Source organism: Drosophila hydei, unplaced genomic scaffold (genome assembly GCF_003285905.1).
Source record: "Drosophila hydei strain 15085-1641.00,03,60 unplaced genomic scaffold, DhydRS2 tig00008130-arrow-arrow-pilon, whole genome shotgun sequence".
NCBI lineage: Eukaryota > Metazoa > Arthropoda > Insecta > Diptera > Drosophilidae > Drosophila > Drosophila hydei.
Window position 1 is genome coordinate 356 of NW_022045839.1, and position 11020 is coordinate 11375.

At 43.7% G+C, this 11020-nt stretch overlaps 2 protein-coding genes across 2 annotated transcripts; both read right to left on the reverse strand.

Annotated features, from left to right (window-relative positions):
- Nucleotides 1-4813: 4813 nt before the first annotated feature.
- LOC111597083 lies at nt 4814-6219 on the reverse strand. The gene has a single exon (XM_023311617.2). It carries the CDS (start codon nt 6073-6075, stop codon nt 4879-4881), a length of 1197 nt encoding a protein of 398 aa, XP_023167385.2. The 5' UTR covers nt 6076-6219; the 3' UTR covers nt 4814-4878.
- A 2687-nt stretch (nt 6220-8906) lies between these two features.
- On the reverse strand, nt 8907-10825 carry LOC111597063. The gene is made up of 5 exons (XM_023311590.2): nt 10573-10825; nt 10270-10516; nt 9922-10004; nt 9714-9863; nt 8907-9651 (listed from the first exon to the last, which is right to left on the reverse strand). Exons 1-5 carry the CDS (start codon nt 10667-10669, stop codon nt 8990-8992), a joined length of 1239 nt encoding a protein of 412 aa, XP_023167358.1. The 5' UTR covers nt 10670-10825; the 3' UTR covers nt 8907-8989.
- Between the last annotated feature and the right edge of the window lie 195 nt (nt 10826-11020).

Sequence of the window (11020 nt, forward strand, 5' to 3'; positions counted from 1 at the left end):
ATTAGGACCATAGATGAGCAACCGATCTATACCAAGCTTTACCCATATCCAATGGGAGCGGCTGATTTCGTTAATAAAGAAATCAAAGATCTACTAAAGAATGATATAATTCAAAAGTCCGTCTCTCCCTACAATAACCCAATATGGGTAGTAGACAAGAAGGGCACTTATGAAGCGGGCAATAGGAAAATGAGGTTGGTAATGGACTTTCGTAAACTTAACGAAAAAACCGTGCCGGACAAATACCCTATGCCAAATATATCAATGATATTGGGGAATTTGGGGAGAGCCAAATTCTTTTCAACATTAGACCTCAAGTCTGGTTATCACCAGATCATACTCGCTGAACGCGACCGTGAAAAAACCTCTTTCTCTGTGAACGGGGGGAAATACGAGTTCAAAAGACTCCCCTTTGGATTAAAGAATGCAGCAAGCATTTTTCAAAGAACCATCGACGACATACTGCGAGAGCAGATTGGCAAATTTTGCTATGTTGATGTCAATGACGTAATCATCTTTTCAGAAGATGAGGAATCCCACATTAAACACGTGGATCGGGTCCTAAAAAGCTTATACAAAGCAAACATGAGGGTCTCCGTCAAAAAGTCACGTTTTTTTAAGAAAAGCGTGAACTTTCTTGGTTTCGTAGTCACCAGCACTGGCACCACGACGGATCCTGAAAAGGTTAGGGCAATACAGGAGTATCCAGAACCAAAAACGCTGTTCGAGGTTAGATCATTTCTAGGCCTCGCAAGTTATTACAGATGTTTCATTAGGGACTTCGCCGCAATAGCAAGACCCATCTCGAATATCCTGAAGGGTGAAAATGGAACAGTCAGTAAGCATAGGTCCAGAAATATAAAGGTTCAATTCTCTGAAGTGCAGCAGAGGGCATTTCAGAAGTTGCGCGATATTTTGTCATCCGAGAATGTAATGCTCAGGTACCCCGATTTTAAGAAGCCATTCGATCTAACGACCGATGCTTCGGCTCACGGCATAGGTGCAGTTTTGTCTCAAGAGGGTCGTCCTATAACAATGATTTCAAGAACATTGAAGGACAGTGAGGTTAACTATGCAACCAATGAGAGAGAGTTATTGGCCATTGTATGGTCACTTGCCAAATTAAGGCACTATTTGTATGGGGTGAAAGACATTAATATCTTCACTGACCATCAACCCTTGACCTTCGCAGTTTCGGAATCTAATCCAAATGCGAAAATCAAAAGGTGGAAAGCGCGCATTGACGAGTCTAATGCACGTATCTTCTATAAACCTGGCAAGGACAATCTGGTTGCGGATGCCTTGTCAAGACAGCAGCTCAACGCTATAAATGAGCAAGAAATTGAGTCCTGCGCAGCAACGATCCACAGTGAGGTATCTCTCACCAACACCATTGAGACGACAGACAAACCCTTGAACTGTTTTCAAAACCAGATAGTGCTAGAAGAGGCGCGTTTCCCCTTAAAACGAAGTTTTATTCTTTTTGGAAATAAGAAACGCTACTTGATCAGCTATACATGCGTCGAATCGCTGCTAGACGAGCTCGAAGATGTAGTCTCACCCAAATGCGTAAATGCTCTCCACTGTAATTTACACACGCTTGCAATGATACAAGATGCATTGGTGCGAAGATACCCAGCCACAAAGTTCTGGCATTGCAAAAATCGCGTAGTGGACATATTTGCGGTTGGAGAAGGAAGGGAAATCCTCACAGTCGAGCATAATAGGGCCCATAGGTCTGCACAGGAAAATGTTAAGCAGGTACTCTCGGAGTACTACTTTCCACGGATGGCAAAAATTGCCAAGGAAATAGTACAAAACTGCAAAACATGTGCTAGGGCTAAGTATGATAGACACCCCAAAAAACAAGAGCCACAAGAAAAGATAGAAGAAAAGATCAGAAACGCTCAGACGACGCTCAGAGCTAGGGAGAACGCAAAGCGGCAGAATAGAGTCTTCGATGTTGGTGACAAGGATTTGGTCAAGTCCAACCGACGGCTCGGAAACAAACTCACACCTTTATGTGTCGAGAAGGCCGTGGAAGCAGACCTGGGGACCGAGGTCCTCATTAAAGGAAGGGTGGTCCACAAGGACAACCTAAGATGACTCCCTTGTTTTTTTATTACACCTTTTATTATAAGCCGCTAGGCAATTTAGAATAAGTTAGATATAGTTTTTCAATTTACCTTTAGCCACTTGGCATAATTTTTATAAAACAATTTGGTGGCGGGTACACCCGATGCCGGTCATTTAGAGTAGATTAGGTCCACTGAAATGCGACTAATGAATGCCAACAGTAGACGGATAGAAGTAAACACTGAGGTTCAAGACCAGCTTAACCAGTTAACATTTGCTGTCAATGGAGTTCTCGGGATAGCCAAAACTCACAAATTGATTTATTTATTTGAAACACTGAAACACTGTCCAGAAACAGAATGCGGACGATCGAGTTGCAAAGTTTAATGCTTGCTATTACTCTCGCGAAGGCTCATTGTTAGCCCAAACATTTTGGACTCCTCAGATTTAAAATCAATTTGGCTAGAGGAATCCGTCAACACTATACATTTTATAACCAAATTCCCAAAAATTAAAAAAGCCTGCAGAAAAATTACGATTTATCCTGTCGTCCACAAGAACCAGCAACAGCTCTATTCGCCCCATAGTTGGATGCTAAGCCAGAACCACAGCATGCAAATCTACAAGCGGAATCGTTGAGGAAACCCCCTTGTTCACGGCACCACCACCAACAGTAGAAGCTCATCAGCCAGCAACAACTAACGAACTCTTCGCGGCGGCAGAGCCAAGCGACTCTTCATCCATACTAGAACCAAGTCAAGAAATCCCCAAAACACCGCCAACTGCATTAATTCAAGAAGTTTCACAGCCACAGGTTGCTCCAACCGCTGCCCATCTCTGTCGACACCTGCCACAGCTGCCGGCTCATCCTCATCCTCATCGGCAGCGGCGTCACGTCAACTGCAGCTGCCGGCATTGTCGGCAGTTGCCGCACGGCAACAGCAGCTACTGCTGAACGGCTCTCTGAAGAGCAAGACGAAGACATTTCCTGCGTATCGAGCATCGGTGCGCAGCGAGAGCGACGACAAGGAGTACAGGGCGGCTAGCAGCAGCAGCAACACGATACCGACGACGGGCAAAAGTCGGCCAAGATCAGCGGCAAGAACTGTAACAATCTGCTGCACAACGCCGGCAATAAGCTAAGCGTGAGCAGCAACTCCTTCGGCCTATACGCAGCATCTGGCATCATCGCCCAAGAGCCCTGTCTCCAGCAACGGCCATCTGAACAAATACTGCCTGACGGACTTGACGCGCCGCAAGGCCGAATTCAATCGCCAGCTGAGCGCGCCGACAGACTACACACATCACTCGTCCAGTAACGGCTCATAGCATCGCTGGAGTGGTGGGACACAGTCATCACGGCCATCACGGGCACGTGCACGGCCAGTCATCGACGGCGCCAGCCACACTCAAGTCGCTGCAGCTGCACAACTTTGGTATGCATCATCCGATGCCAAGGCCCACGTCCACGTCGTGCACCAACAGCTTCAACAGACGCCACATACGTAGGCGCAAGAGCAAGCTTAGTAAGCGCCTGCTGAACGGCGATAGCGAAGAATCAGTACGCTGCTCATACTGCTCCGTATTGAATGTGAATGAGAACGACTTGCGGATTTCATTCGAGAACACCTGCACCGACTCGCTGGTCACCGCTGCTAATATGCGACCAAGGAACCGAAATGGTGCACTTTGATGATGTGTCGTTGTACGGCACTCCGAAAGAGGAGCCATATGCTGTGCTTTAATCTGCATTGGCTTCACTCTTTGGTGGATCATCGACGCAAAGAAGTCCGCGAAGCACTTGCGAGGAGTCGTCGCTGGAATTGGGTCGGTCGAGGACGACCGTACACTTGAGGGGGGGGGTAGTTAACTTATAACACTTAGTTAGCTTATAACACTTAATGTAAGGTATTATTCAACACTTATTATCGGGTGCTAGACAAGTTAAGGAACAGCCCTGGCAAGGGCAACTCTACTTACGCCGGTGAGGCTATGATTTGTAAAAATATAGATCAGTCTCGTGTTTTAACTCGTACTGATAGGACATGCTAAAAATTGGTGTCATATAAGTAAAACTAAAAATAGTGAATATAATAAGAAAAACCAATAAAATTAACTGTTTCGATTATTCAAAAAAGAACAATTAAAAGCAGGGTTAAAAAGCGTTCTTCCAGTAAACCGCTTAAATAAATATTCACTCCGTCATTTGCTCGTTAAATGGCTTATTTCATTGTCTGAGCCCGAGGCCAGCAATAAGAGGCACAGTCGCCTCTCAACCTAACTTTCAGTCACCACAGGACTGGAAAACTTATAATTTATATATATATATATTGATTGAAGATGAAGCTCAAACTAATGCTCTATTATATATATATATATATATATATATATATATTGATTGAAGATGAAGCTGCTGCCACTACAACAGGCATTTCTAAATTGATTTTACTTTCCCTTATTTAAACACGCTCAGAACGCAGCGAGTCTCTTCCATCTGCTCTCACGCTGTCTCCCTGTTAGTGCCTCAGGTTGAGCTGCTTTCAGGCCTCGTAACACTGGAAGACCAACTCTTAACTTGCAACACTGAAAGACAAACCCGTAACTTGCAACACTGGAAGACGCCCACACGCAGTTGTCATTGGCTCGTCCTTTCGAGGCGCTGCCTGAGTTCATTCTGCTTTCATAAGTAGCATTTACAATATTTTAGCATATATTAATACAAATCAAGCAAATCTCCGACTTATATATAACACATAAATATCATAAAATATATTTCAGATTTCACCATTTGCCAAGCGTCTCTCAGAGTATGAGAAAGTTGAGTATGTCGCCCCTGCTAACTGGCAGTCGCTTGTGCCACATGTAGCTGACATAGAGATAGCTGCAGTAGCAGAAGAGCAGGCGAAAGAAGAAGCGGCGATTGGGCGTGAAGAGGCCCAGGATCTGGAGGCGTGGCTGCAGCAGGACACGCCGCATGCTCTGCCCCGAGCTGTCCATGTGAACGGCCGTGTAGCCGGCCGTGTGCCGATGCAGCCAGCCGTGCAGGGCCAGCGCCTGGTTGAGCTGCAGCAGCTGTGCCAGATGCGTCCACGTGGTGTCCTGCGGCGAGCTGGTGGCCACGAGGAGCGCGTCCAGCGTTTGGAACAGCAGGCGCAGGCCGTTCGCCAGCATCAGTATGTCCAGCAGGCGACGCCAGTGGGCGAACGACAGGGCAAAGATCATCGTCAGATTGTAGACGACGATCTGCAGCAGCTGCGGCGCCAAGGTGTCCAGCAGCTGCTGCGTGAGGCGCGCATAGGCCACATAGAGGCGCTGTATGTAGCGCAGACGCCGCTGCAGGCGCTTCACGGCTCCATAGTCCGCATGCAGCGTCTTCATGTGCAGCTGCTCCAGCTGCTGGCGCAGCTCCGCGTTCAGCTGCTCGAAGGAAGCGAGCAGCAGGTACAAGCAGATGTTGATCAGATGCGCCGCCATGTCCAGGCACCAGACGGACAGGCTGCCGGGCAGGACGAAGCTCACGAGAAAGACGAACTTCTGCAGGCCGTCCGTGTGCGAGGAGTAGAGCCACAGATAGATCTTCATTGTGAGCAGCTTCAGGGCCAGCTGGACCACCAGCAGCCACGACACCTGCAACTGGCGCCGGCTCAGCCGGTAGAGCGCCGGCGCCAGACGCAAGAAGCCGTTGATCACGCGCACGCGCTGCTCGTGCACGCGCCGCGGCTGCCACAGGAAGTAGCAGAGAAACAGATACGGCTGCATGTACAGCAGCGAGGCGTACGGACTGAGCGCCGCCAAGCTGAGGAAGTAGGCGAAGGGCAGCGCCAGCAGCCGCGAGATCGTCACGCTGTAGGGGGTCAGGTGGACCGCGTTGCCCATCCGCTTGTAGCGCAGCCGCAGCAGGCCCAAGAAGTAGAACTGCGCCAGATAGAAGCGCAGCAGCACCAAGGCGGAGAAGCGTATGTATCGATTGCTGATGCGGAATGAGCGCAGAAATGCCATGACACCTGTGTTGCACCTGCAACGCCAACACAACTGACTCGAAGTCACTCAGCTACGAGTGCCGTCCATCCACAGCAAATGGCCTTCATTAGCCTGCTAATGCCTCGCAAATGACAAGGCCAATTCGACTATTAACACGCATACTCTTTCCCTCTGGCACTGCACGAATACCCTGTAAAACGTAGGCTCATTATTATTTAACTTAAACATGAACTACTCTATATTAAATGACAATAATTCATAAATATTTAAAGATTAGAATTAGTAAATCTGTTACTTGATTACACAAATACCCTGTAAATTAAGAGAATTATAATGCATAGAAAATTTATAATTGTGTCAATATTTCTTGCACATTTTCCACTATTCATAACAATAAATATATATATTTTGGTTGTTTTAATACCCTGTAAAAATTACAAAATATATATATAAATATATTATAAATATATAAAAATATATTATTAAATATATAAAAATATATTATATATATATATAAAATATATTATAAAATAATATGCTATAATTATGAAATATTTATATTCATATATTTTCAACACTTATTGCTATGCATAATAAAAAATAAATAAAATAAAATAAAATTTTAAATAAAATAAAAATAAAAAACAAAATTAATAAAATATATATAAAAATATATTATAAATATATAAAAATATATTATTAAATATATAAAAATTTATTATTAAATATATAAAAATATATTATATATATATAAAATATATTATAAAATAATATGCTATAATTATGAAATATTTATATTCATATATTTTCAACACATTGCTATGCATAATAAAAAATAAATAAAATAAAATAAAATAAAAATAAATAAAATAAAAAAATAAAAATAAATAAAATAGAAATAAATAAAATAAAAATAAAAAACAAAATGAATACCCTGTAAAAATTATTGCTTCAATGCTGCATAGTAGAAATAGGAAAAAACTTTGCAAAACGCACTACATAATAGCTCTACACGAAGCCAATATACTCTCTTTATATCACGAGCGAGTATAAAACATATTTTTTGTGTAAAAAGAGCCGTAATAAATTAACAAAAAAATTTTTATATATTTTTAAGTTTTTTATTTAGCTAATTTGTCAGAGAAAACCTTGAAAGTATTTACTGTTCGCTCATAATTTGTTATATAATTAATTGAATTGGCAAAAAGTGACAAGTTTTTTGTGACAAAAAATGTGAATTTGGTTGCGTAAGCAAATTAGGCAAAAATTTCCATAGAACATTTCATAAGAAAGGCGAGTTGAGGTGGGCGGTAGCAGCAGCAGCAGCAGCAGCAGCAGCAAGCGGAGGAGCTGCGCGTTGTGGTAATTAAAAAGTTGACTAAAAAGGAATCCGTAGTCTGAAACCAGGGATCGTTGACAGCTCAAAGGACCAACCGCCGAGCGATGACAGCGAGCAAAACTTTGCGATTGGGTCGGGAATTGGTTCTGCCTGCGCCACGATTCCGAGCAAAGCAACCAAAGGCGCAGAATGTTTACGAGCTCGCGCCGCTGCAGAATAAGTTTTCAAAAAATTTGCAACTCTTTGCCAAGTTTGTCGCCGCACAACAAAACTGAAAAACAAATGAAAAAAAATACTTTAAAAATACTGGAAAAAAATACTGATGCATAAAACATTGAGCAATGCCTTGACTGACCGCAGACACCAACGCGCTGCGGTTCGACTACGGTTGGTCAGCGTTGCCACTAATGTTGCTGTTGCTGCTGCTGCTGCTACTGCTGCAGCATCTCCTGGTCATTATTGATGCCATTGGCGACCAACGCGCAAGCAGCGGAAATTGGAAAAGTTCTCCAAGGCATCAAACTGTTCAATTTGCACCAAGACGTTGAATGACTAAATATTAAATAAAATTAAAAAAAAAAATAAAATTAAGTTATATTATTTTGTTGTAAATAATAAATTTAAATATATATAATTAAAATATATATTTCCATATTTTCAATACGTTTTTTCTTATAGTTTAATTATGAAATCTAGCTCAATTAGCAAGACATCTCTATTTTTACCTATACTATATATATACATATATAAATATATAATAACATCTCTTCTTTCTTTTTGTTTTCATGATTTCAGCTAGCTTAAGCAAACAGCTGTTAGAGAAAGACAAAGGGAGAGAGCGAGAGCTTTATAACCGCTTGGCTCTTATTTTGAACAAAGCTTTGGCACAGTGCTTGGGACAGCGGGGACACAGGGGAAATGCGAAACGGTTAACCGCACCGGAAGTGCAGAACAGGGGCTGGCGATGTTTTTTTGTACCAATCAGAAACGCACTGAAGGCGCCTTAAAACAATAAAAATAATCTGTAATTGGAATCCATCTAAAGCAACATATAAAACATTAGTATTACCACAAATGCTCCAATTGGGTAACAAATTAATCCAATTAGATCGCGATTTAAATTTTTACATTTTTTTTACAGCTTTACAGAATTATCTAGGATAGCTCTTTCCATGTAGTAAATGAGCTTGTTATTAGTTTCCAACTGGAATAAAATAATAATCGACATCAAAGAATTTTCTATATACCATAGAGGTCTAATAGGAAATTATACTTTTCCCAGTTAAGCCTTTATTATTCGATTCGATTCGATCTGTGCTTCAAGCAAGCTTTCCCTAATCAGAAATGCTTAACATTGCATCGTCCAATTGGAAGCCTTCTAAAAGCTCTAACATACCAGACTGCTATTGAATTCTAACTAGAATCAAAGAAAAGTAGCTTAATTATATGTGAATACAAATTCCCAATTCAAACCACTTTTTTCCCAATCAGAAAACCGTTAAATACGCGCACAAAGCAATTTAAGTAACTGTAATTAGTCTCAACAACAATCCAAAGTAGATAAAGAGCAGATAACGATGCGTCAGCATTGCTTCAGCTGTTGTCAGCAATGTCACGACGCAGCCAGTCGAGCAGAGAGTCTCGGGCGCACTCCGCCTCGGCGCTGTAGCAGACCAGCCTGGAGATATCCTCCAGCCAGTTGCCTATGATGTAGCGCTTGTTGCACGGCATCACGCCCATCGCGCGCAGCGCCTCCAGGCAGTAGAGCTGCAGGCGTGCGTTCTTCCTGGTGTACATGGCGCGCCCCACGTGGCAGATCAGCAGCGTGAACTCGCGCATGCGCCACAGGGCGCGCTTGCTGTGCAGCCCGTTGAGCAGGGCGAGCACGACGTACTCATAGTTGAGCACCTGCTGGTGCTGCAGCTTCTTCTCCTTGGCGATGCGTCGCTCCTCGAAGATCTCGAAGATCATCTTGATGCCGTCGACGTCGTCGAACAGCCGCTGCCCCTCCGAGCAGCGCAGCAGCAGAGCGAACGCCTTGCAGTTCATCTCCCAGAACTTGGCCAGGCGATTGACGATCCGCGAGTGCAGCAGCTGGAACAGGCCCAGCTCAATGCCCTGCTCGGGCACCACTTCCAGCATGTGGCACAGATGGTGCCACAGATCGGGCGGATACAGCGGCTTGCACGGATCCGTCTTCAAGAACGTCGCAATCGAGCCCAAGTTCTCGGCATCCGACAGGACAATGCCCAGCACTAAGTGGAGAAAGTGTTAAAAAATCCGTAAGGCACATCGAAGTCCAACCGAAACCAACTACCCTTCGGCTTGCCCGTCAGATTGCGCAGTATCTCGGCGGCCAGATCCTCCTTGCGCGGCTCCATGTCCTTCAGAATCTTATAGAACTCGATCATCAGACACTTCCGATTGGCTATTTGCTCGGCGCCATTCAAGTTGCGAGAGATGATGTCTGAGACGGGCGAGGCGAGCTTAGAGTGGAGGCAAAGCATGGTCAATGGAGTACCTACTGAAGAGCCTCAGATATGTCTCAATCTCCTCGTAGTGCTCCTCGTGGAACTTCAGACGCATCCGCATGAATGCGTTCTTAAGCCTGCAAAAGGAGAGTCGAATGAAGTGAGTGGAAGGGTGGAAAGTGGTGAGGGGTAAGGGGGAAGGGGGAAGAAGGAAAGAGGGAAAGGGGGGAAGACGAGATGAAAAGATGGAATGATGAAAGGAAGGGAAGAGAGATGGAAAGAGAATTGGACATTGAAATATTGGAGATTCTAGACCCAGGATTCTAGATTCCAGATTCCAGATTCCAGATTCCCGATTCAAGTCTCTAGTTGGAACTTCGCTCACTCGTTCCCTCCACTCACTTCCTAACTATATCCATCTCCAACACAGCACGCTGCACATTTTGGGGATTGAGCAGGTATTCGGTCAGCGAAACAATGGCACGCCAGTGGGTAAGATTGACGTCGCTGTCTATTTCCTTCATTAGCTTGGGCAGTGCCCAGAAGCCGTAAGCCAGCTGAGCGCGATCTTGGAAGTAAGTGGAGCTCTTGGCGCATTGTTGCTGGAATCTCACGCAGCAATCGCGCTTCTTTCTGAATGTATCGAATTCTGCGTGAAGAATGTTGTCAATAAATAGCTAAACCGTGGCAGGTGTACGACTTTACCTTTGCTCTGTAGGCAATTAACGGCACTTGACTTCATCACGTCTTTGATTTCTTTCTGCAGATAGAGATTGCGATATCCCTCCAGTTGTTCCCACATTTTGAATGACAGTCGAATGAAAATAAAATATATATTTTGAACAAATACGATTGTTTAAACTGGTCGAGATGCTGATGCTGCAAAGGAAAATGTATTTGAATTATTTTCAAATGCCAACGGCTCTCTAGATGTCGTTAGCGCTGCCAGACAGTCGAAATTAAAGTAACATTTAATAACATATACTGAACTGAAACTGCCAGACAGTCGGAATTAAATCAGCACTTAATAAAAAATACTGAGCTGGAACTGAAACAATGTTTGTTAACTGACTTTCTCTAAGCTCGACACAGTTAAAGGCAATTTTCTTCAATATAGCAATAAAAATAACAATATGTATAATAATTAAATAAT

What these genes read in the sequence shown, in the direction of transcription:
- LOC111597083 (XM_023311617.2), bottom strand. Translation starts at nt 6,075, where the DNA reads ATGGCATTTCTGCGCTCATTCCGCATCAGCAATCGATACATACGCTTC.
- LOC111597063 (XM_023311590.2), bottom strand. Translation starts at nt 10,669, where the DNA reads ATGTGGGAACAACTGGAGGGATATCGCAATCTCTATCTGCAGAAAGAA. An exon ending in TAATTGCCTACAGAGCAAAG is followed by an intron (nt 10,517 to 10,572) that starts GTAAAGTCGTAC and finishes TTCTTCACGCAG; the next exon opens with AATTCGATACATTCAGAAAG. An exon ending in GACATATCTGAGGCTCTTCA is followed by an intron (nt 9,864 to 9,921) that starts GTAGGTACTCCA and finishes CGCCCGTCTCAG; the next exon opens with ACATCATCTCTCGCAACTTG.